General features: G+C 43.9%; 2 protein-coding genes across 3 annotated transcripts in view; one reads left to right on the top strand and one right to left on the bottom strand.

The window, feature by feature from the left end:
• Positions 1 to 17,543, bottom strand: part of cad (carbamoyl-phosphate synthetase 2, aspartate transcarbamylase, and dihydroorotase) — a 60,701-nt gene extending 43,158 nt beyond the window's left edge. For both annotated transcript variants that reach the window (XM_080744542.1, XM_080744543.1), the window contains exons 1-14: positions 17,176 to 17,543; positions 14,835 to 14,974; positions 14,160 to 14,289; positions 13,626 to 13,768; positions 12,013 to 12,154; positions 11,147 to 11,318; positions 7,592 to 7,777; positions 7,045 to 7,154; positions 6,285 to 6,424; positions 5,162 to 5,293; positions 3,715 to 3,948; positions 2,997 to 3,218; positions 1,703 to 1,891; positions 517 to 641 (exon numbers count right to left, since the gene is read on the bottom strand). In XM_080744542.1, the coding sequence (XP_080600668.1) occupies positions 517 to 641; positions 1,703 to 1,891; positions 2,997 to 3,218; positions 3,715 to 3,948; positions 5,162 to 5,293; positions 6,285 to 6,424; positions 7,045 to 7,154; positions 7,592 to 7,777; positions 11,147 to 11,318; positions 12,013 to 12,154; positions 13,626 to 13,768; positions 14,160 to 14,289; positions 14,835 to 14,974; positions 17,176 to 17,263 (2,153 nt within the window). In that variant the 5' untranslated portion in view covers positions 17,264 to 17,543. The remainder of the gene's footprint in view (positions 1 to 516; positions 642 to 1,702; positions 1,892 to 2,996; positions 3,219 to 3,714; positions 3,949 to 5,161; positions 5,294 to 6,284; positions 6,425 to 7,044; positions 7,155 to 7,591; positions 7,778 to 11,146; positions 11,319 to 12,012; positions 12,155 to 13,625; positions 13,769 to 14,159; positions 14,290 to 14,834; positions 14,975 to 17,175) is intronic.
• A 2,104-nt stretch (positions 17,544 to 19,647) lies between these two features.
• Positions 19,648 to 20,865, top strand: LOC308301163 (flap endonuclease 1-like; the record flags this gene model as incomplete). Its single annotated transcript, XM_080745056.1, has 1 exon — positions 19,648 to 20,865. One exon carries the CDS (start codon positions 19,648 to 19,650, stop codon positions 20,863 to 20,865), a length of 1,218 nt encoding a protein of 405 aa, XP_080601182.1.
• Between the last annotated feature and the right edge of the window lie 4,960 nt (positions 20,866 to 25,825).

The raw sequence follows: 25,825 nt of genomic DNA, 5'->3' as shown, positions 1-25,825 counted from the left end.
ACATGAGTGTAGACATACTGTGTACCGATTTGTGCGATTTGTGGGAGACTTGGGGGTCCCTGGAGCTCCGGGGGCATGGATCGGGGGGGATCGGGGCAACGGTTGCGGAGATATGAGCAGAGCAAAAGTGTGACGTGTGACGTGTGACGAGTGACGTGACGGACAGACGGAGGGAGGGACAGACGGACGGCCGGTGGAGGTTTGGATAGTATAGGAGTGCAAGTAACTGCGACCTACGGTCGCAATAAGGTTTTAGTCATTATAGCAGCATAGCTCATAGCTCAGGTGTAGAGAAACCGTCATTAGAGCGCGAAGGCTTCCCAGTTCGAATCCGGGCTCCCCCTGAGTTAATGTCGAAGAGTCCTTGAGACCCCTAGTTGCTCCCGGTGAGCAGGTTGGTGCCTTGCATGGGTGAATGTAATGCACAATCTCTGTAAAGCGCCTCTGATAAAAGCGCTATATAAATGCACCATTTACCATTTATAGAATAAAAACATCTCAACATGTGTTACTCACTTCAGTCTTGGCAGAGGGATCCCCAGGCCCAGTTTAGCAGCTACGTAGGCCAGTGGGTACCCTGTGGCTTTACTGGCCAGGGCAGAGCTCCGGGACAGACGGGCGTTCACCTCAATGATGTAATACTGAGTAACGAGACGTTGACATATTATGACTGGCTGTGAGTTTTGTGTACAACCCACTACTGTACATCTCAAATATAGAGCAGGGTTCCCACCCATTTTTACCAATGAATTTCCGAAGAATTTCCACAACTTTTCCAGAATATTTAACCCAATTTCCAGGACTATATAACAATAAATCAGCGCAATAACGTATTGCTTACTCCTATGTGCAATGCCCAGAGACAGGCAATGTAGCAAAAATAAAGCGTGCACGCGGCAAACGGATCGTGGCGTGCATGCGGATCGTGCACGATGGACAAGCACGTGCCCACGTCAAAAGGTAAGACAATCGTGGCAGGGAGCCCTCAAAGTAGATTTATGGTGGCAGTAAATGAGTTAACAAAATCAACTAAAAACAATGCATAGCCATTTTTTCCAGGACCTTCCAGGACCCTTGATTAATTCCAAAACTTTTCCGGTACTGGGAAAGAAGAAAAAAATCTAATTTCAAAATATTTCCAGGAATTTCATGACCGTGGGAACCCTGATAGAGCTAGACTGATACATTGGTTTAGCCAGACCAATACATAGTTTTTTAGCCAATCAATCAGTGATTATTTTACTTTCTTGATGCCATCGGTATCAACATAACAACACTGGTTAGAAATGCAGCGCTAGCTGTGCGTAGGGCTGTCACGATATGACATTTTACATGACGATTAATTGTCACTCAAATAATTGCGATTAACGAATTAATTGTGTATTTGTCGTTGACAATTACATTTCTGTTTGGCTTTTATTGCACCTGGCAATTATGACACCTGACAACTTTATACTTAAAAAAAAATAACATTGATAGTGGAAATAGCCGATCTACAAGCTCACAACGTGTCGCGATGCGACACGTTGTGAGCTTGTAGATCTGCTATTTCCACTAATTTTTTGAAAGTGTTTGAAACAACAGTATTATTAACATTTCTCAACATGGAAACGATTATGACGATTATGCAAAAATAATTGCGATTACCTCAAATAATTGCGATTAGACGATTATGTAATAATTGTGCCAACCCTACCCGTACCTGTTCAGACTCGGGGTTCAGGGCGTACTGGATGTTGCACTCCCCCACGATGCCCAGGTGTCTGATGACTTTAATAGCCGTGTCTCTCAGCATGTTGTACTCGTAGTCGTTGAGCGTCTGACTGGGAGCCACCACGATGGACTCCCCAGTGTGGATGCCCAGGGGGTCGATGTTCTCCATGTTACACACCTAGGCAGGAACATGAACAAGAACACTAGCTGAGCATAATCAAGTTACCGTTACCAGTTACTGTACACATGGGCGTCACACCAAATTCTGGGCCCTGGGTACAAGGATTCACTGCGGGCCCCCCATGAATGTTAACTATTGAAAAATAGCAGATATACAAGCTCACAGCGCGGCACCGAGTGCCGCGCTGCGAGCTTGTAGATCTGCTATTTTTGAAAAATTGTGAAAATGTGTGCAAGAAACCTATGTTTCCATGTCAGTGATGCTCAAACCTTTTCAAGTGAAGGACCCCCAAAATTATATGTATTTAGCCACGGACCCCCATCTCAAAATATTTAGTTCCAGGGACCCCCCAGAAGCAAAATTTGAGTTACAAACGTTAGCTTAAAAAATACATATATTCAAAGATTTGCACACATTTTCACGACTTTTCAAAAATAGCAGATCTACAAGCTCGCAGTGCCGCGCTGTGAGCTTGTATATCTGCTATTTTTCAACAGCTAAAGTTACTAGGGCCCCTCCACCTTGGGCCCTATAGTAACTCAGTCCCACTTTCCTACCCCTTGTGACGCCCCTGACTGTACATGAATGTGTAATAGGGCATTCACCAAATATTCGAATATCAAAGTCACTATTCGACGTTCTTCACGGAAGTCGAATATTCGCTAACCCTAACCCTAGCCCTATTTTTTTATTGTTTTCTCTTTAACACCCAAGGGCCCAAACTCGTTCAGTAACGAGATACGGCCACTGGGGGTCGCTGTGCCAAAAGGAGTTGTCTCGTTTCAGGAACGAGACAAAGGGTTAACTTGGTTACATGCAGCTGCATCCGTTCTGGGCTGCATTGGCTGCATTGATTTCTATTCCATGCTGAAACATAAAAAGGGCTTTATCTATGAATAAGGTGCAAAGAACGCCAGGGAAGCAGAGATCTGCCTGTTTTCACGGCGACACTTTGAGCTTGTATATCTGCTATTTTTCAATAGCTAAAGCATTAAATAATTCTAGGCCTAAATGTTCAGGTAACTGCCTGGACAGCCCTGCAAAGGAACAAAAACGTTCAAACGTCTTTGTGTGGCTGCTGGCTGCTCTCTGCTCCACTCACCGTCACACAGTTGTCGTAGGCGTCTCGGACCACCTCGTACTCGATCTCCTTCCAGCCCTTCAGGCTCTTGTCCACCAGGACCTGGGAGGTGTGGGCGAAGGCCGAGGTCACCAGAGGGGTCAGCTCCTCGCGCGTGTTGGCGAACCCAGAGCCCAGTCCGCCCAGGGCGAACGCAGAGCGCACCAGGACGGGGTAGCCGATGCGCTCTGCTGCCGCCAACGCCTAAAGTTTGGGGAAGAATAATACAGTATGTAGTCAGCGGATTGATTGATTGATTATTGTATTAGACAAAAATGGAGAACAGTACAAGTATAGTCAATACAATTGAAATGTAGTACAGAACAAGTACAATTAAACACCCTCAAATAAGACCTTTTACGGTCTTTTTTACATTGGAAGTCCTCTGTATTTAATTCATGGACATAATAAATAGCAAGCAAAGAAAACATTCAATAATATCGCAGTTATAAAAACACTATGTACAGGATCGGGGAAACAAGGGGGTGGGGCTAAGGTAAGACGCGTCCCATTGCAACACGTTGTGAGCTTGTAGATCTGCTATTTTTTGACAAACGTTCCGCCTCAGGATAATGGATGTTGGGGATGTTTTGATTATCGATCGCAATCGCAATTTCTTTGGTCACAATAATCGTGACATGAAATGTTCATATCGTCCCCATCCCTAGTGTGAGCGCGAGCGACCTTGTGAGGACCTCACCTGTTCCACGGACAGCGCGGCCTCGCTGGGGGCAACGTGCTCGTTGATCTCCTCCATCTTCTCCACAAAGACCTTCCTGTCCTCCGTCATCTCGATGGAGGCCACGGGCGTGCCCAGCACCCGCACGTTGTACTTCTCCAGGACGCCCCGCTTGGTGAGCTCCACGCCGCAGTTCAGGGCCGTCTGGCCGCCGAACGTCAGCAGTACGCCGTCCGGACGCTCGTTCTTTATCACCTGGCAGGACAAAGAGGACATCTCAAAATATTTAGTTCCAGGGACCACCCAAAGCAAAGTTTGAGTGACCAAAGTTTGCTTTAAAAATACATATATTCAAATATTAGGTTGTGTTAGTAGTTTTGGGTATTTTTGCTTGTGTTTGACATGACATTGAGATACTTGTTGCACTAACTAGCATTGACTGCTATGGTGACATGGTCACTTTTAATTTGGACACTGTACTATTTTGATAGTTGTGCTTAACACCTTCTAAGCCTGGCCGTACTCCCTCGGACTTCCTACTGGGTCCCATCAGCCACGCCGTCTATTCCCGGACTTTTGATATAAATTATAATAAAAAAAAAAAAAAACATCGGAAATTCTTCTCTGTGTCTTTTTGGAGCGATCTGAAAGGGTTAATATGCTCTGACAGTCATTTTCTGGTGCTGGGTGTGATACTCCTAATATCCAGCAGGCCACGCCGTTGACTCACATTCTGGATGGATGGCTGGCCAGGAGGAGCCTCATCCTCTCCCCAGTGTTGAAACTCAGCAAGAAGCTCAAACAAGATGGCTGGTCTTTGTCTCTGTTCGTGGATCGCGGTTTCAATCACGTTCGGGCGCCGCTTCTCTATCGCTCCTTTCCCTGCTTCGCCGCACGTAAACGAATGGAATTGATCTCCCCTCCGCCTCGCCAAAGTAAGATCGCCGACCTCTGCAGGATGAATATGTACGCTGTGTCGAGCACTCCAGTACGTGTTGTTATCATGTGGGCTTTGTTTTTTTAAAACATGTTTGTAAATAAATGGCTTATTTCTTCGGCGCTACCTCTGTTCAGAGGGTTCTGCCGCGGCTTGCAACGTGTTAAGGACACTTTATGTATATATATATATATTTATATATTATTTGTTCCCTCTCTTGATCTACCTTGCTCTTTACATTTCTCTGTTCTTGATTTTCTTTTTCTCTTTCTTACTTCTCTGTAACTTTGTAAATAACCTAATACTGCTGTGCTGCCTCTGGGCAACTGAGGGATAATAAAGGTATCTATCTATCAAAGATTTGCACACATTTTCACGACTTTTTCAAAAATAGCACAAGCTCGCAGCGCGGCACTTGGTGCTGCGCTGTGAGCTTGTATATCTGCTATTTTTCAATAGTTAAAGCATTCAATAATGCTAGGCTTAAATGGATTTTAAATAAGAGTTCCAGTGCTGGTTCTGTGCACTCACCTGGGTGACGTACTCTGCAGTGATGGGGAGGAAGTAGACCTTGTCTGCCAGGCCTTTGGAGGTCTGGACGGTGGCGATGTTGGGGTTGATCAGAAGGGTCTGGATGTTCTCCTCCTTCAGGGCCTTGATAGCCTGGACAGACAAATATCAATCCAATTATAACAGTGGTTCTCAACCTTTATAGGCCGCAACCCCCCAAAATAATCATATTTTAACTGAGGACCCCCAGAAATAATCATATTTTTTTTAACCCTGACAGGCACTAAGAGTTGAGGCATTACATTTTGTATAACACAGTTCTATTGCGAAAATAGCAGATCTACATGCTCGCAATGCGATGCGAGCTTGTAGATCTGCTATTTCCACTATCAATGTTCTTTTTTTAAGGTATAAAATTGTCAAATATGTCAGTAATTTCTTTGCATATTTAAGTTATGTGTCATGATTGCCATGTGCAACTTCAAAGCCTAAAAGCCAAACAGAAATGTAACCGTCAACGACTATACACAATTAAATCGTTAATCGCAATTATTTGAGTGACAATTAATCATCATGTAAAATGTCATAATCGTGACAGCCCTAAACCTGAGGTCAACTTGGGGAACCTCATATCCGGGATAGTTAAAGGTGATACACCATGAAATTTCACTTTTCCTATTTTAAAACCTTTTTTTGGGGTCCCACTAGCACCTTCTATCCTCACAAAGTCCCATTTCTGACCGTTGTGTCTTTCTCTGGTTTTGAGAAGGCGAAGGTTAAAAGTATCCCACGGGTTCTCAAAACAGGCTGTCCAGATTTGCTGCCGATTGTGACGTCATCACAAAAAAAAAAAAATTCAAAAAAATGTTTTCTTTCAAAAAAAAATTTTTTTTCAAAAAGTTTTTTTTTTTTTTTGGGGGGGGGGGGGGGGGGGGGGGGGGGGGCGCAGTTCAGGCCAAAGGTGGTACTGCAGCTGAAAATGCTCTGAGAGCCATTCAAAAATGAGAGAGGCTCTCTATTTAGGAGTGGTAATTTAGCCTCATATCAAACCTTTTGAAAAACGTTTTTGGGACATAAACAATATGACATAACTACTTTTTAAATGCATGGTGTATCACCTTTAAGAATAAATTCTCCAACTCACCTGGGAGCCTGAGTAGTCAAACTCCCCCGCCTGACCGATGGACAAGCCTCCAGAACCCAGGATGAGGACTTTCCTGGGCCGGACGATCTCCTCAGGCTTGGGAGATGGAAACGTGAGGTGGTCTGTCAGCCGCTGCTTAACTGGTGGAGAACAATAGATTTATAATGGTTGGAATTAGGTCTGAGTGTGTAGAAAAATTACTCACACAGTTCTGTTACTCGTTATCTGAAATTGAAACTAGAACATATTGCCTCTAATGATGAAGGACACATGGGAAAGATGAAGCACACATGGAAAATTGTAATCATAAAACGTATATACTGCTTTTGTAAGAACTCAAAGTCGCTTAACTGAAACTAAATAAACCTGTAAAAATGACTTGACAAATAAACTCCCAAAGTACCTGTACCCAAAGATCCTTTACATGGGGGTAGGAATTAGAATGATTTCTTTTTTTTTTAATAGATTTGTTTTTGGGCTTTATGCCTTTATTGATAGGACTGACAGGAAATGGGGGGAGAGATGGGGAGTGACATGCAGCAAAGGTCGTCCGGATCGGGAATCGAACCGGCGACACCGCCAGGCATCCACATGCCTATGTGGCAATGTCTATGTGGTATGCGCCTGGACCAGTAGGCCAGCGGGCGCCCCCGGAATTAAAATGATTTCTGAGCGATGATGTTCCTCCATCACCTGTAGTTAAGTAATGGAATCTCATGTACTGTACATGAGTCACTGTGGTGACATGTTGTGTCCTCACCAGTCTTGCCAGCCCTGCCATCCTTGTGGTCTCTGACGGTGTCCAGGAAGACATCAAACAGGCCCACCAGGTCGGTGGGGCCGGCCATGTGCTCCGGGTGGAACTGGACGCTGGAGGGAGAACAGGACAAACATGAAATGTACTGTAGGAGAAGCCAAAATGGGGGGTGGTCTTCAACCTTTTCAGGTCAAGGACCCCTTAGTTGAGAGAGAGATGAAGCAGGGACCCCAATAACCCTTTCAGAGATTCCATATAGTTTCATTGTTTGACAGCACTATCCAATATTTTGGATTCATGTCAATTTCAGATATTAATATGCTCCACACCTCCAGAGCCCTCAGCTCGCATTAAAAAGATCAGTGTCTGATTGCCATGAAAGGCCGAAGAAGACATGGCACGCTTTTAACTTGGCCGATTACAGCTCCACAGGAAGGCCACAATAATCTAGCTGACCTGGCGGAGACCTGTGCTCGGAAGCGCTGCTTCTAGTTGTATAGTAATTGTTGTGTAGCATGTTCCTTGTACAGTAAGAGCTTGTGTGTTTCACCTGAACAGGGGCTGTGTGTTGTGCACGATGCCCTCACTGGTGTGGTCGTTGGCGTTGGTGAAGAGGACGTCCCAGTCGGGGGGCAGGCTCTGGGGGTCCACAGCAAAGCCGTGGTTCTGGCTGGTGATGAAGCAACGCTCCGTCCCCTTATGAATGCAAGGCTGGTTGTGGCCACGGTTACCGTACCTGGGAATCAACACACTCCATGTTACTCAGCATCAAGGGTTGGATTGGGGTAAGTCCCCGTGACTTACAGTACTAGCGTCATGTCCGGGGGGTGTACTTGAACATCAAGCACACTACAGACTACAGACATGGAATTCTAATACCGATGCCATCTATAAGAAAGTCAACAAGAACAGGCTCCATAAAATCGTCAATGTATCCAGCAAGATAGCTGGGGTACGGCTGGAAAGTATGACCTCAATGTATGAGACCCGGGGATCTAGGGATAGAACACATCCATTATACAGTCAATATAACCTCTTACCCTCAGGACGACGGTACACAGTACCTGCGTTGAAGGCGAGGGCTTCGAGGACATTTGTCCCTCACACGTATAGAGCTTTTGAACAAACAAGCCCCATCTCAGTTCCGTGCATAAAATGTTATTATGACTGGTGGTAGCCTATTCTCGTTTTGTAACATGTTGTCAGTGAATTGTGAGTTCTGTCTTGTCATTCATGTATTGTGTTTGTGTATTATGTGGGTTGTGGTTTTGTGTCCTCCTGATGACCGCTTGGTGCAAAAAGAATTTCCGCAAGGACAAATAAAGCATCTATCTATCTATCTATCTATCTATCTATCCATCCATCCATCTATCTAGAATCAGGCAATAGGCTCCTGCCCTATGGGCCTCATGGCTTGGCAAGGCTTACTTACTTGGCTCTAAATGTGAAGTCTGAACTCCGACAGACATGCAACTAGATGGGTTAAGATGGTAGTAGGGATGAAACTAAAATACACATAAAGGTAGAGATCAAGTACAGAGTAGTAACAGTAGAAATCTACTGTTGCTTTGGGCTGATTTGTGATAACACATATCAAAATATTAACACCGCCCTAGTGGCCCTACAATGTGCATTACATAAATGCAAATACATTGAGAAAAAAATGGCAGGCATAGACGATTTTGATATAGTAATTAAACACATTTAGAGAAGTATACATAATATTGCATGTACATAAAACATTTGTAATTTAGAAGAAAATAAATATATATAGTATACACAACAGTATATACACATTTTCTCTTAACAGTACTCTCCACAATTCCTAAGTCAAAGTAGGCCGATAGCAGTGTGAGAGTTCCAAACAGAGAAACCCTGTGAACCGTCCTCCCGATCTGCTGCCCGTGCATCTCCGTCTCACCGTCTGTCCAGACTTACAATCTACAACATTCCAACAGGATAACAGGAGCACTCTGTGCTCCCTCTGACCTTGAAACCCAGCGCTGACCAAGTAGCGAAGCCAAGAGACTTATCGAAACAAAGGCTGGAGTCCCCATCGTGTTATTATAACAATCGTGGTGATCTGACAACTTAGTTTGCAAGAAAGAGTCCAGACTGCAGAGATCAGCAGAAATGGAAATTTCACACTACGACGCTCCCACAAAAGGAAGGCTGTTTGGGTGTGGGAGAAGAGACGGGTGAAAGTCAGGGCTAGGGTGAAATGTGTTCCATCTCGTTAGGGTTGGGAGTCTCTTCTAAACCTGAGACAGGATTGAGGTGGGCTCTAGGCAGCCAAGGAATGTATGGAAGGAAGAGATATCACGTGACGTGACAACGGGGGATGCACCATGTCCAGCAATGACACCATGGGTGCCAGAACTCGCACCGGAAGTGCGATGAAATATGTGACAGTGAATGGAGCCGGCTAGATCAGCTCATGAACAAACCTGGCTGGAACAAACACTATTTATGAACGACTGAGACCTTTGTCATATAATCTGTTCAGGAATATCAAAGAAAACATATCAAAGGAATTTTCACAATCACTCGCTTTTTGATGTGCACAGTACATAATGAAATAATAATAATAACAGTAAATAATAATCGTTTCTGTCTCCGAAGTATCGCAAGATTTGGTTCCCAGACAGGAAACGGTGGATATTCTCGCGATACTTGGCATGTTTAGAAACACACTTTTTGCTCTTTAGATACTGCTATAAAATCAACACAAAAAATGTGTGACATGCCTTCTTTTATTTTCCTGAGTTCAGTATGTATTATAAAGGTCTCAATTGTTCATGAATAGTGTTTATTCATGAGCTGCTCCCAGGCTGCTCCACAGGCTTCCACTGACTCCAGTGCATTCTACCAAACTTCCGGCTGCAGTTTGGCACCCATGGTGCGACAAATCTGCCGGTTGGAATTGCAAGATAGCGAAAATGACGTTTGTGTCTTTAACTCCTATTTACCTTGTAGGCAGCAGGGAAGGAAAAGCATCAATAAGTTCGAGCCAACTATAAGCCGAATTTTCAGTTAATCTACAATTCTACATCAAATGTGGAGAGATGAAGGCTAAAGCTCCCAACAAGGTTTTCATAAACACTCACTCAGAGGGAAAAAAAGCATGTTAGTGGCTGAATGTATCCTGCTCCTCAAACACAAAAAAACTACATTGAGTGTCCTGGAGTCTAACCTGTTAAAGGACCTACACCATGAATTTTCACTTTTTCTATTTTAAAACCTTTTTTTGGGGTCCCACTGGCACCTTCTATCCATCTTCTAAAATTTTTTTTTTTCAAAAAAACTTTTTTTTTCAAAAAAACTTTTCTCAAAAACTTTTTTTTTCAAAAAACTTTTTTTTTCAATAACTTTTTTCAAAAAAAAAATTTTTTTTTTCTCAAACATTTTTTTTCAAAACATTTTTTTTTTTATACATAAATACAATGCAGGTGGGGTTGATTGTCTAATGTAGATTAACTTTCAGTAATGTCTGGTCTAGCAACGGTCGCCCTGTGTCATTTGACAGTAGGCCTATAACATACAACATAGGCCTACAGTAGGCTATAATCAGAGCTGCAACATTATCCTATTTTTGTATTGGCCCAATATTAACATTATTTGTTGTCAACGTGGGGTCCGGGGAGGAGTGAAGAGGAGGGGAGGGGGGAGGGGTGGAAAAACCCCACTAGATGCGCCCCTGAGCAAACAGAGGCCGTTTTGGTATTGCAGCTGGAGAGCCTCATTATAGTAGAGCTAGAACAAACAAAAAGAATGGTCAGAGTGTTTGTTGAGGGTTAAAACCTGTCTTAAGGCCCATTCCCACTGGGCCAGATAACAGATATCTGGAGAAATATCTCCAGATATCTGTTATCTGGCCCAGTGGGAATGGGCCTATAGACTCAATTTTGAGCATATATTTATACAAAAAATATAGTTTTAAAAGCATGGTGTAGGCCCTTTAAGAGTGCCTACCTACCACATAAATAGAACTACCTGAGGATTGTATCATTTCCCTCTCTCCCTCACCTCTCTGGTCTATCTCAGACAGTCACTACCTGCGGAAGAAATTATCTAAAAGAGAAAAAAAAAGGTAATAGCTACTGACTTCATCTTGAAGGTCTTTGCGCCGATGACCAGCGAGAGGAGCTGGTGTCCGAGGCAGATGCCAAACACGGGCTTGGGACGGTCGACGCACACCACCGCCTTCACGTTGTCTATGGTGACCTGGCAATGCTTGGGGTCGCCTGGTCCGTTACTGATGAAGAGGCCGTCAAAGTCTAGAGAGCACGAAAACCAACATTATATTGCTGATTCACAAAGAAAATACTATGCTAATACAGGAACCATATTAATGATGGTTGGTTGCACACTCCTCACACACAAAGAAAGTTGCACGAACACCCAATAAAACACATTTTGTTTCGAAAAGTATCCAAGCGTCGTTAATTTGATTGAATCTGACAATGAACAGATGGCCTGTACTTCATGTAGGGCTGTCACGATTATGACATTTTACATGACTATTAATTGTCTCTCAAATAATTGCGATTAACGATTTAATTGTGTTTTTGTCATTGACAATTACATTTCGGTTTGGCTTGTAGGCTTTGAAATTGCACATGGCAGATATGACACATAACCTAAATATACAAAGAAATGAAGGATTTCACAACTTTACACTTTAAAAAGAACATTGATAGTGGAAATAGACGATCTACAATCTCACAACGCGTCGCAGCGCTACACGTTGTGAGCTTGTAGGTCTGATAATTCCACTATTTTTTCAATGTTTGAACGTATATAAACATCTTTCAACATGTAAATGATTATGACGATTATCACAAAATAATTGCGATCATGTCAAATAATTGCGATTAGACGATTATGTAATAATTATGACAGCCCTGGAATCAAATGAAGTTATTCACAGGAAGGAAGTCACATTCAGGCAAATGTCAGTGTTGCAGTAACCTGCGTTGTTCAGAGGGTGGTCCCAGGGTACCACAGTCACACACGCTCCTCTCTGGGCCAGGCAGCGGATCTGGTTGTACTTGATGCCACAGTCCACTGCTGTGATCCTGATACTCCCACTGGGGTTAAACACTCTGGGCTCCTGACAAGGAACCAACAGGATTTATTAGACAGATGATGATACGCAGACAGATGATATTAGAAACAAAGGTGCTTTCAGTCAAACATAATGTGCGTTCATGTCAAAAGAGTGGGTCATTTTATAAGAACTAGAACAGTGCCAGTTGGGTACTGGCCTACTCGGGAACGATGCAAGTTGGGAACGATACATTCCCTAATACATGCCCCACCTTGTTATGCAGTACCCATTATACCCGTTGTCAGAGTACCGTCTGTCTGTGTCCCTTTTATGCTCATATAAAGAGTTTAAAATCTTACACAGATTGCAAATCTCTCCTAACAGAAGGCATAATATGAACCCGCAGTTATCACCTACTGTATGTGCCTAAAATGTAAAATGTCAGTAGGGACCTACACTCACTGTGTTTGGTCCTGTTATAAAATACAGGCATATTGGACAGATTATTTTACAGGATATGCAAGACATATTGGGTGTGGTATTACATACGAACCCGCTCTTCTTTGCTTCTGGGTCACCCGATCCAAGATGCAACTATTGTTGCTATTGTAGCAACCGTAGGCTGTATGACATCCTTGCTTTCACTGACAGAAAGAATATATTCATGTCCTGGATAAGAGACAAACCTCCCACTAAGACTAGTTGGGATACGTTAGTTATGGAGTGTTTCACTCTGGAATACCTGACATGTACAGTATGCTTCACTCTTCAACTGGACAGTTCATGAAGATCTGGGCTCCATACCTTAGGTTTTTTAATGACACAGTCGCGTCAACGCTTGCAAGCGTTTTCCCAGACTAGTTGTGTCAACTTGTGTGCCTTGTTTAGGGTAATTTATTTATTCCTCTGTCTTTATCCCCTCTCTGCTCTCCTCTTTCTGTCCTGAGTGTAATTGTAATTATGATGTAATGGATGTCTTTAAATCAGCATTTTATTTTATTTTGATTGAGAATAGTGTAGACAAGCATACAGTATATATATTATTTTACCTGTCTTAAAAAATAATCTATGTCAATTGTGAAGACCTGTTTGTTTGTTTGCTGCTGAGCTGTCTTTGTGTAGAAGCCAGTGTTCCCAGTAACCAAATATGCAGCTTCCTGGACAATTTGGGAATAGCCAGTTTAAGCAACGCTACGGCAACGGCAGATGACAACGGTAATCGGAAATGATCTGCGCTCGATAGATAAACCTGCCGTCGCCGCGGCCGTGTCTACTACGGCAGACGGTCCCTTCCCACGTAGCGCCTACTCCGTCTGCTGCGTGTACGCGTCGCCATGGGAACCAAAGCGTTCAATGAAAGGGGTGGGAACCCGTCGCCGCCGAGGCTTTGCTTAACCATTTCGATCGCTACGGCGATTACGTCATAGCAGCCGTAGTCCCACCTCACGTTGCGGTAGTAGAAAAGGTCTGCTTAATGTCGCTATTGTCTTGCCAGTGAGGCAGGGAGAGGGTGTAATTATAACCAGATTGATACCTTCATGGACACCTCCTGGACAAGGTTGCTCTGGTCAGGGTTGTCCAAGGGAACGCTGTCTGGTGGTGTTCCGTCCACCACCAGCTTCCCCAGCATGGTTCCCTTCTCACGGATCTTCTTGGTCAGACGACGGGTGTCAACACCTGGAGTTGATGCAGGAGGTGAAATGGTCACACACATATACAATTTTCTGGGCTGTCAAATATTTTTTATTGACTGATAATTAGAGATGCTCCAATCTGCCGATACCGATATTCCCGATCATAGCGCCAAATCCATAAATTATTCTATTTATTGTGTTACTTACTGTAGCAGCATTTATATATTTAATGATTCTTCTTACAATTATGGAGACCATCTTCCACTCTGGCTAGTAGGAAAAACGTATTTCCTACACGCTCGAGATTAGAGAAGCTGGAACAATCTAACAGATCTGTCATTATGTGTGGTCATTAAATACAATATGTAGTTGTGTCAGTCATCAAACCATAACTGACTTAACTGACAGTAGCATCCAAAGGTCTTGTCACTGACCTTCTATGCCGGGAATGCCCTGTTCTTTCAGCCAGGTGTCCAGGGACATGGCTGAGCTCCAGTGACTGGGGTTCTGTGACAGCTCTCCTACGATCAACGCTGCAGCGTGGATCTTTGAAGATTCAAACCACTAGGGAGACCGCACGCACGCGCACGCACACGCACACGCACACACACACACACACACACACACACACACACACACAATAAATTGCATCTTATGGCTGTTAATTAGTATACAATAACAACGCATCTAGGCCCATTTCATCAGAGGCATAACATTTCACAAGCCAGAGATTTAAAGGAGTAGTTCACCCCCAAAATGACTTTTTTTCTATTGATTACCCATGCCATGGAGACTTGAGTTCAATACATTTTTTTGTTTTTTGTCACATTCCTAAGACAATAATTTGTTTACAATACATTTACCCCCATTTATTCCGGATGGGGACCCGAATGCATTTGGGTCCCCATCCAGAATCAATCGGGGTAAATTTACTATAATCACATTTTTGTCTTAGCATTGCGACAAATACAAAAAAATATTGTTGAACTCAAGTCTCCGTGGCATGGGTAATCAATAGAAAAAAAGTCATTTTGGGAGTGAACTACTCCTTTAAGTATCTGACCATCAGCAGCATGTACACACAGGGTATCATTTCTCTCCTGGCCCACCTTGCTCAGCCCAAACTCTCCCTCCTCATCCTGGGGGATTCCGTAGTTGCCCACCAGGGGGTAGGTGAAGGTCAGGATCTGGCAGCGGTAGGACGGGTCCGTCAGGACCTCTGGATACCCCACCATGCCCGTCTGGAACACTGGACACATACCGACAGATGTGAGCGTAACACATTAGAGCTGCAACGATCAATTATTTTCTTTGCCAATTATTCTATTAATTACCTTTTCAAATTAATAGAGAAGCAGGGTCTTTTTATAATTTGTTTTATTTTTTAATACATCAGCAAATTGACCAGAAAAAAATTCAAATAGATTTTTATAATTGCCTAAATTGACTAGGCAATGACTATTGTATATATTGTTTTATAACCTCGTCTTTAGTGTCACAAAACATCAGCTTCTCTATATCTGCCATTTTTGCCATTTTTAAAATGTTGAAAGAAAAAAGGAGCACTTTGTACGATAAACAACCATTTTACACTCTCAATGTAAAAACGGTTAAAGTTCATTGTGCCACAATTTAAATGTAGTAACTGTAGTATTATTTTCTAATGACCTTGCTTGTACTTAGACCTAATATGGAGATGATATGACTTTACTGTATATACGGTATGCCTGCTGAGTCAGCTAATGGTGTGCAGGTGGCACTGCCTGACCCAGTTGTAAAATAGTAATACATTCTTAAATGTATCAAAGAACTAGACTAAAATTAGGGACTAGGGATGGTCCGATCAGGTTTTTTGGAACCGATCACCGAGCACCGATCACAAAACTTTGATCACCCGATCCCGATCAATCACCGATCCGATCAAGTTATTATTTATATTTTCTAAATGTTAATGTTTTAACTTTAATTCATTCATTCACTCACTCATGAATTCATTTATATATTTGCCTTATAGTTATTTACTAGCATTACTATGTATTTATTATCATAGCAGTAACTAATTATTCCTTCAGCACTGTGGAAATCAATACCCCAAAATGGCCTCAAGTGGGCATACTGAACGGCTGGTTGATCGGATGCACCGATCGGATCGGATCGGTGAATTTACCTTTTGATCTAAACCACCGATTATCGCCGATCACGCTTTGATCGGCCCGATCCGATCCATTGCCGATTGATCGGTAACATCTCTATTAGGGACATGATGCGTTGCAACCACCCAACTATATGCAGGTGTAGTGTAATAAATAGATTATTGATATAGCAGCCTACTCGTTATTATTGTGTGAATAAATTGTGATTTTAGTTCTTTTCTCAAATTAAGCAAGGTGGTTGCTGTATAATAATCTACATGTCACACCACTTTAGAAGCCTTTCTCATTAAGATGATGTAAAGCATTGGTACTCAAAGTGAGGTCCGGGGACCCCCAGGGGTCCTTGAGGGAATTCCATGGGGTCCCCAGCTAAATGATAGTTGGGAACCAAATGGACCCTTATGGGGCCGTAACTCAGAGTGCACATGTGGAACCAAATGGAACCCGCATTTCAACACTCAAGAGTTGAATTAACATTGATTTTACAATATAAATTGGGTTCTCAGATATAGAAATGGCATGAATTAGGGGGTCCTTGAAATTAAAGTGGTTGGGAATCACTGCTATTGATTGATTGATTGATTGAAGAGTTTATTAGCAGTTTGCAATAGAAAAAAGTACAGTTTCATGACAGCACAAATCACTGGTACACGTTCAACTAAAAGGAGATCCTATAAAGCCTTACGGCTTATTTACACAGGAACCACTTTAAGTATCTCATAACATTGAAAGACAGAAGGATAGAACATAGTACTTTATCTAGGATTACATCAATTTCAAAAGCAGAAAAAGGAAAAGAGAGAGAGAGAGCCTAGAGCCAGAACATCTTCTCTCATAGGGGGTCCCTGGCATCTCTTTTCAAATGGGGGTCCGTGTTATCTGTGCCAGTCAGTGTGACCAAGAACAGAGTGGATCTGGATGTACTGATCTGATGGGGGTCAGTCAGAGCGGGAATTCTTTATACAACTGGGGGTGGATCACAGAGTACAGGGAGAGGGGTGGATGAGTTCAACAGCACAGCAACCAGCCAGAGGAGGGCGCTATTGAGTGAGAATCAATGAATGAATGGATGGATGGATGACTCACTGTTCTCACGCTCATAAAAAGAAACTTGATTCTTTTTTTTGTTCAGAGGCTGACACAGACAGACAGAGTAGACGGCCTCAACGATTGGACCAAAAAGAAAAAAGCACATAATTTATTTGGGGGTAGGGATTTCTAACTACTAAGACCTGGTGCTACTGAATCCACTCAAATCCAGATGTGAGAAGGAGAGAGCATCTTATTCTTAACTTACCAACTTCTCCACAAACTGACACATTTGCACCGAAAAGGCGGCCTCTGAACGTGGATCCGTCTTCTAAAATCAAGGTTGCCATCATCATGCTTTTCACCGCGATTTCTCACACTACAAATGTATAAAAACAGCCGATCGGGGTAAAGATGCTATGATAAATGTGCAGCAGGCTCCAAGTTCCGCAATGCTTTGCCCACGTGAAACGCTTCGCACACTGAAGACAGACTAGGATGCGAAGCCGGTGTTGTTCCTTCTTCCAGGTCCAACTGCTCGCTTAAAAACTGATTTCTCGAGCAGGCCGTCTGCCCTGGTCTGAGTGTAAACCACGAAGGAAAGTGCAGGTTTTCTATTGGTAAATGTTGTAAAAATTGCCCGTAGCCCTGAGTCCATACGTGTCCACACGCCGCCACAGAGCAGTGTGTGGAACATTTCCAAGGCCCGCATGGCTTTACATACAGCGTCAAAACACTGACGTCATCACGTCGGAGGGAGGAGGAGGGTCCAGAGGCAGAGCCTGGGAGGGCAAAAACCACTGACATCATAGATACTGACATACTTTCATTTCTCAGTACCAAGGATTCCAAGGAATGATGTCAGTGCTGGTTCCTGAAATAATGTTTTAGTCTCCACCAGCCGAATGCAGGGGGAGAGTATCTTTTCACCCCTGTCCGTCCGTGCGTGCTTGCGTCCGTCCGTCCGTCCGTCCGTCCGTCCGTCCGTGCGTCCGTCCTCCGAGTTTGTTACCAGCTAATCTTCGGTGCCGTTGGCCCGGTCGCTGCCAAAATGAGCACACAGCACACACACTCCCTGGATGCCAATTCAGAACCTCTGCCCCACATTTTTCAAATGGCCCTGTTCTAGCGCCACCATGAGGCCGATGTTTGCAAAACACATTTCTGTACACTACTCCTACAGATTTTGTCCAAGAATCACGCAAATTGGTAGACAGTATCTCTACAGTCATGTGATCGACACAGATCTGTCTGATTGTCCATATTCCATCCTGATTGGCTGAGATTGGCTTTCAAAGTTTGTAAGATTGGTCCATTTTGGACAAAATACCTCAAATCACAAACGCAGAGTGCAACTAACATGAAATCACACGCACACACGTTCCCACTAGGCCGAGGAAGAAATGCCACTTCACATTTTTGAAATCAGCCTCATGGTGGCGCTATAACAGGCCGATTTGTGGTTTTACCTATAACTCCACCAATCATTTTCAAACTTTGTAAGCGCACTCCCTGGATGCCAATTCAGAACCTCTGCCCCACAATTTTCACATGGGTCTGTTCTAGCGCCACCAGGAGGCCAATTTGTGCAAAACTACCTTTTGGCCAGTAGACTACTCCTACAGATTTTGTCCAAAAATCACGCAAATTGGTAGACAGTATCTCTACAGTCATGTGATCGACATGGATATGTCTGATTGTCTGCTATACCACCAACATGTGGAATGCAAGCGGGAGTGCAAATCCCTAGCCTCCTTCAAAATTGGTATGAAAAGTCACCTTCAGGCAGCTGCTACTCGAGACTTGTAAATAAACTACGCCCCCATGCTTCCACCCCCCCTTTTTTCCTCCCCCTTTTCTGCTTTTGTACTTGATGTTAATAAACTGCTAATAAACTCTTCAATCAATCAATCAATCAATAGTAGTTTTTCATAAAGAGGTCGAGGATGATGGCATAATAAGTTGTTGTAGATCACCTCAGGTGCTGAAACCCCAGACTGGATCAGATTTGTCAAAGTTTGCAGTCAGGTCTACAAAAACAAACCCAAACTAGAAATACTGTTCCTATGAAACAGTGTGGGCTCTCATGTAACACCATGTATGGGCATAAAGATCTACCATTTTGGTTTCACCTCATCTTTTATACTGTCTTTTGTACTGCACTGCCTTTATACTGTCGAGGAGAATAGGTTACGTAATAGGTACGTCATTTTTTTGGAGAACCTGACTGATAAATTACGTCATTTTTGAGGAGAACTTAATATAGTTAAATAATGAAGATAGCATAGTGTTCTCGCCTTCAGCCAGCCCACAACTAGAACTGCACTCAGTCTTGTGCACAAGTAGGCCATGTATGGCCTACTTGTGCACTATGAAGTGCGCTCACCACTGGCATCACCAGGAATGCTGGTCCCTCATTGGCTGTTAATGATGGCGTTGCCTGAGATGCTGGTCCCTGATTGGGCTACAGGCTTAAACAAAGAGAGGAGCCTGCCTGTGGCGTTATGAGGATATAAGCCTTATATGCCCTGATAAGGGCATGGATGACTTTCTCAAGATCTTTGAAAGAAGAATGATTTTGTCAATATTAAATATGAATCTGGAAACTTTTACTACTGCATTTATTTGCTTGTCAAACTTAAAGGAAGAATCAAATAGATTTCCTCGCACCGGTGCTACACTCTTCATAATAACATATTTACATGAGATTTGACGTGTTGTTCACCTTCCGATCTTCGCCATGGGAATTCACGGCCTCGCCAGGCTGATCGCTGAGCAGGCGCCTGGTGCCATCAAGGAGCATGAGATGAAGAGCTACTTTGGGAGGAAGATTGCTATTGATGCCTCCATGTGCATCTATCAGTTCCTGATTGCTGTCCGTCAGGACGGCAACGTACTGCATAACGAGGACGGAGAGACAACGAGCCACTTGATGGGAATGTTCTACCGGACAGTCCGCATGCTAGAGCATGGACTCAAGCCTGTGTACGTGTTTGATGGCAAGCCTCCACAGCTCAAGTCTGGCGAGTTGGAGAAGAGAGTGGAGAGGAGAGCCGAAGCTGAGAAGTTGCTTGCTCAGGCGCAAGAAGCTGGGGTGCGGGAGAACATTGACAAGTTCAGCAGGCGACTGGTCAAAGTCACCAAGCAACACAACGAAGAGTGCAAGAAGCTCTTGACCCTGATGGGGGTGCCCTATGTCGAGGCTCCCTGCGAAGCAGAGGCCAGCTGTGCTGCCCTGGTCAAAGCAGGGAAGGTCTTTGCTATGGCGACAGAAGATATGGACGGACTGACGTTTGGTACAGGCGTCCTGCTGAGACACCTCACCGCCAGCGAGGCAAAGAAGCTACCGATCCAGGAGTTCCACTTCAATCGTCTTCTAGAAGAAATTGGTCTGACCAACGAGCAGTTCATAGACCTGTGCATTCTGCTGGGGTGTGACTACTGCAGGACCATCAAGGGGATCGGCCCAAAAAGAGCCATAGACCTGATCAAACAGCATGGCTCCATCGAGGAGATCCTGGACAACATCGACCCCAAGAAGCATCCTGCTCCAGAGGACTGGCTGTTCAGGGAGGCCAGGGAGATGTTTCTGAAGCCTGACGTGGTGGACTGCTCCATGCTGGAGCTCAAGTGGAGCGAGCCGGACGAGGACAAGCTGGTGCAGTTCATGGTTGAGGAGAAGCAGTTCAGTGAGGACAGGATTCGTAACGGCTGTAAGAAGATCTTGAGAAGCAGGCAGGGCAGCACACAGGGTCGTCTGGACTCCTTCTTCTCTGTCACTGGATCGCTGTCCTCCAAACGCAAGGAACCTCAGACTGGATCGCCGTCCTCCAAACGCAAGGAACCTCACACTGGATCACTGTCCTCCAAACGCAAGGAGCCTCAGACCAAAGGATCCGCTAAGAAGAAGCAAAAGACTGGAGCCACGCCAGGAAAATTCAAGGGCAAGGGCAGATAGAAGAGAAAGTTTAAAAATATTCCAGACAAAAGAGTTGTTTGGCTCCTCAGTGCTCTGCTGTACTTCTGTTTCTTTGTTTTTGAAGCGGTGAAAGCCGCTTCCAAGGTGTGGCTTTGTCTGTCCCGTACATGTGATTCCCATCTGATTGGTACATTTTGTCTGTCCCGTGCATGCTTGACCAATTGAGGATTGGTCAAGCTTCACATGCCAATTTGGCCCTCCAGACAAAATCATTCCTTCATTCAGAATTTATAAAAATATAGAACTAAAGCACATAGAAAGTATAGATCTAGAACACAGAATGTATAGATCTAGAACACAGTCATAGCTGTAAAATTGTAAAAAGAAAAAAGAAAAGAAGAAAAAGAAAAAGGGAAGAATCAAATACCACACCATTAGACATGGGCTTTTACAAGGACGGACAGATGCCCAGGAAGTTGTATCACTTGATGGAGTCAGTATGAAGGTAGCCTCGGAAACCCAGGCTTTTATGAAGGTGTCATAGGACACCTTCATACTTGCCGTAATCGAGCCGTAGGCAGTTTATGAGGCTGACTATTTTGGGGACAGGTTGTTTGGTTTCAGGGGGAGATAAATAATGCTGTGTGTCACCGGAATGACAGTGGAAAGAAATATCATATTTCTGAATGACTTCTGAATGTAATTTAAGGCTCCCGTACAAAAAAGAATGAGAGAAACAAAGTCTGCAAGTGTGGCATGGTCTACAAGACTGTTCTAACAGCGACAAATCAGTATATACACATGTTGATATACAATAATTAGAGATAAAGATGATAAAGATAAAGCCCCACAATTAAGCCCCAATTTGTGTTTTCAGATATTTTACCACTTGAGCTGTCATTAACCAAATATCTACACCAAACCTCTTTGCCGAAAATAGCCGATATCTTTGGTTACAGTTCTCAGAATATGGACACTAGGGTTCAAGTTGTTAATATAAAAAGGATTGGAAGATTTGGAGGACCCCCTGTAGTAGTAACTATGAGGACCCGTCGGGCAAGTACAGGTCATGTTCTACTTGCCCAAAGGTCATGCCCACTTGCCCGAAAAGTAAATAGCCCATTACAAGATGATAGGTAAGATTTTAATTACCGCTCAATTTAACACTTATTTCTTTACTTTCTGGGGCTGTGCGATAATATTTCATACCTCAATACTTCCAAATCCAAATACCTACATAGCTATGATTTAATGTATATGGTTTCACACTTATTTTATATTTTTAAGTGTAGAAACAGTAAAAACAGCACATTATAGGTAAACAGTGCTCTTATTTTACTTTCCACAGACCAGAAGACAGAGCGCTCTGGCCACGTTCAGGTGTTTAGACAGATATCTCGTGTTGTGTTTATAGACGGTTGTGTCCCCTCTCAAATGAGCACTTGCCCGGTCGGGCAACCTGAAAGCAAACTTCACCTGCCCGAAGGTTTTATTTACCGGCCGGGGGCAGGTGGGCAAGCCTTAGTGTCAATGCCTGCAGATGCTTATGTACAATGATCTGCTCTGCTTGAATGAGAACGGCAGCTCAGGAGGTGGCACGGCCGCTTGGGATTTGGAAGGTTCCTGGTTCAAGGTGTCCTTGAGAGTAATACCCCTACAACTACAACAACAACTACACATGCTCCTCCTACGTAACAACAGTATCTTACACACTCTTATCTGTGGCCTGCTGAGTGCATACATTCACAGGCCTTTATTGGCTGATGTCACTGACTGAGCAGCTCAACAATCAATTGAGACAGAGAGGAGCCAGCCAGACAGACATACCGTATGCCACACTGGACCTCCAGTATTTATTAAACAATAACATCCATAAGCCATGCAATCCTTTTGGGCATCAGTCCAGGGCTCCTGGTATTTTGTATTCTTGCTATTCCACAACAACCTTGAACTGGAGCATGTACTGTACTGTAGTAGCACTCTGTTCAAGGCCTAGAGCAGGGGTCGGCAACCCAAAATGTCGAAAGAGCCATATTGGACCAAAGAAACAAAAAATAAATCTTTCTGGAGCCACAAAAAATTAAAAGCCTTATATAAGCCTTATAATGAAGGCAACACATGCTGTAAGTGTCTATATGCGCTACATTAGCCTACTATCAAAATGACTATAAGTAGGCGACATATACATAATGAGCATTCATGATTAAATGTTTATTTTCCCTGCAGCGCATCCTGGAGAGAGTTGATATTTAATATTTATTCTACACATTTTTACAGCATTGGAACATGTTAAGAATGTTTGTGTCATGTCTGTCTTCCTACAGAAACCATATTAAAACAATTTTCGTACATTTCGGTTCCAGGGAGCCACTAGGGCTGCGCCAGAGTTGTAGAAGAGAGAGTTACGTCACTTACGTCGACTCCCATAGTAAGCGTGAAAAGCCTATTTACTCTATGGTGGGAAGCTAACTTAGCCTAGCTTACTGGAGCCTGTTCTCATTCCTAGCGAGCCTCTGCCCCGTCCGCCCCCATTCATTTTTCACTCGCTGGTAAGTAGACTAAATCACGTCTTTTTCACTCTTTTAAAAATGGTATCTACCTTAGAGAGGCCCGTGAATGCGTTACAATGGTGAAAAAGACGTGATTTGGTCTACTTCCAGCGAGTTTAAATGACTCGGCTAGAATGGGGGCAGACGGGGCATTGGCTCGCTAGGAATGAGAACGGCTCCATGCGAAGCCACTTCCGGTCTGCGGCGAGTTCAAAGCGTGACGCCACTCTCTTATATATCGCTCTGGGCTGCGCTAAAGAGCTGCATGCGGCTCTAGAGCCGCAGGTTGCTGACCCCCGGCCTAGAGGGTTGTGTACATCAGTTATGGTTGTAGGGCAGAATAGGAGATAGAATCTCTCCTTAGGCTTAGAATCTCCCTATTCTAAAACCTCATGTCCTTTTTTCCTGTTTTGACTCACCATGCATGACGTCCTTATATACATCTGGGATTGTCATCTGCAGTCACTAGCAAAGACACTGCACATTCAGCATGTGACAAAGCGTGTTTGATTTGTCCTGCAGTAGAAGCCTTGCGGTTCACCTCCCGCAGTGTTGCACTATATGAAGACAATCAGTTTACCTATGCTGCCCCGGTCAATAAGCTATCTCCCCATTCCATATCCTTCCTACGTGGCTGGATAAAGAGACCAACAAAGGCTTGCACCAATGGTGAGCTCAAAAATCTCTTTGAGAAACCAAAGATTTAGCGAGAAATTTGTCGAGCCTGATGTTGACATGGACCCTGGTGTGAGTGCTGTCCCTATTCTGGAGATAGAAAGTAGCATATCTGTAAACTAAACCATTTTCGCTCTATACTATACATACAAGTATATTATACTTGTATGTATATGGGGTTTAAGTGGTTAATTGACATCTTCCATTACCCACTTTGACTGTCTTTGTTTCTTTTGAAAATAGTTTATTCATTCATATTATCTGCCATATGAGACTGACCTCCCCCGTCCCCACATCTGTGTGTCCTATTTTGGACTTTCACTTACCCTTATCTTTATCTTCTTTCAATAAATGCTTGAAAACTCTGTGCATTCGTATGTACGTCTGAACCATCCAACTGACCAACTTCAAACCCTGTGCACGCGTTGCAGATTACCCAAGGGACATAAAATGCCCAGCATCGAGTCGATCGAGTAGACAGTTGTCAAGAACCACAGATCTGACCAATATGCCCATGGACGATAGTTTTTAGGTCCCCCCACTCTCCACCATAACCCTCCCTCCCGACCGACCGACACGCACTACCCAGCTCGGATTTTAAGCCACGATGATCATCTGTGGGCCAAGAAAGCACCTACAGTATAAACAACAGAGGAGGGGCCCACACATTAGATTTTTGCCAGACCCATGAAATGGGTAGGCCTACATAAGCAAATGTCGGTCTGTCCGGGTTTTCTATATAAAGGGTATATATGATGATGACATGATGATGACATGCCTACAAAAGGCATGATGTCATAAATGATGAGGGTTGGCAGAACCGGGGTCTGGCACAACCAGGTTGACCTGGTCTAGTTAATTAACGTATACGTTTAATTTGAGTAAATTGTCAATGACCATACGGTCCAGTTCCCCCAAGGGCCCCTGAGAGCCAAGGGCCACTGGCAACAGCCCCACCCGCCCAATGGTTAATCCAGCCCTGTATATGGACATCTGATTGTCCAGAACCCCAATCCACCCAATTCTGTACCTGTATATGGCCATAATTATACTGATGACACCAGGGATTTCCATATATGGGCATACAGGGACGAAAACTGACAGATATAGAGATCTCCATATATGGGCATAAAAGGGAGACAGGAAGACCATGGAGTTATATATCTATCTACAGAGGAAACCATAAATCCCTACTATTAGTTCTCACCCAGCGCATACTCCCTTTTTACCTTCCGTGTTGGGGAAGTTGCCAGGCAGGCCCCATCTGGGGCCTCTGAGCATTGTCTCGCATGCACAGTAGTGTCACCTCTGTATGCATTCTGCGCAGCCCATTGGTCGAAACCCTTTTCTATGTGTCTCGTGTCTGGCCCCGTAGAGTGCAGTACCAAAATCAGCCACCATGACTAGTACTACGGCGCTTCACTTCTCCCTCTCGGTTCTGGGGCTTACCACATAACAGCTTATCACGTGTTTGAACACGGGCTTGCGCAAGGAGGCAGACAGTAGACACTAACTACTATGGATGCAAAGGATTCCCATTGAAGCAAATGCTCATGCGATGGCCCCTCGATGTCACCAAACCAAACACTGAAAAGGCAGTAAAAAGGGAGTATCCGCTGGGTGAGCAACTCCAGGAAATGTCTGACATCACAATGTGCTCTTAGTGACATAGAGGTGACATCACATGATGTCTATGTCACTATGGACAGACTTTTAAAAGGCGCGTCGCTGCCACATGGCTGTCATTGTGAACGACAATTCTCCAAGAGACAAGT

Source organism: Nannobrachium achirus (assembly GCF_963921795.1).
Source record: "Nannobrachium achirus genome assembly, chromosome: 16".
In the NCBI taxonomy this organism is placed as follows: Eukaryota; Metazoa; Chordata; class Actinopteri; order Myctophiformes; family Myctophidae; genus Nannobrachium; species Nannobrachium achirus.
This window is presented reverse-complemented; position numbering and strand designations above follow the sequence as displayed.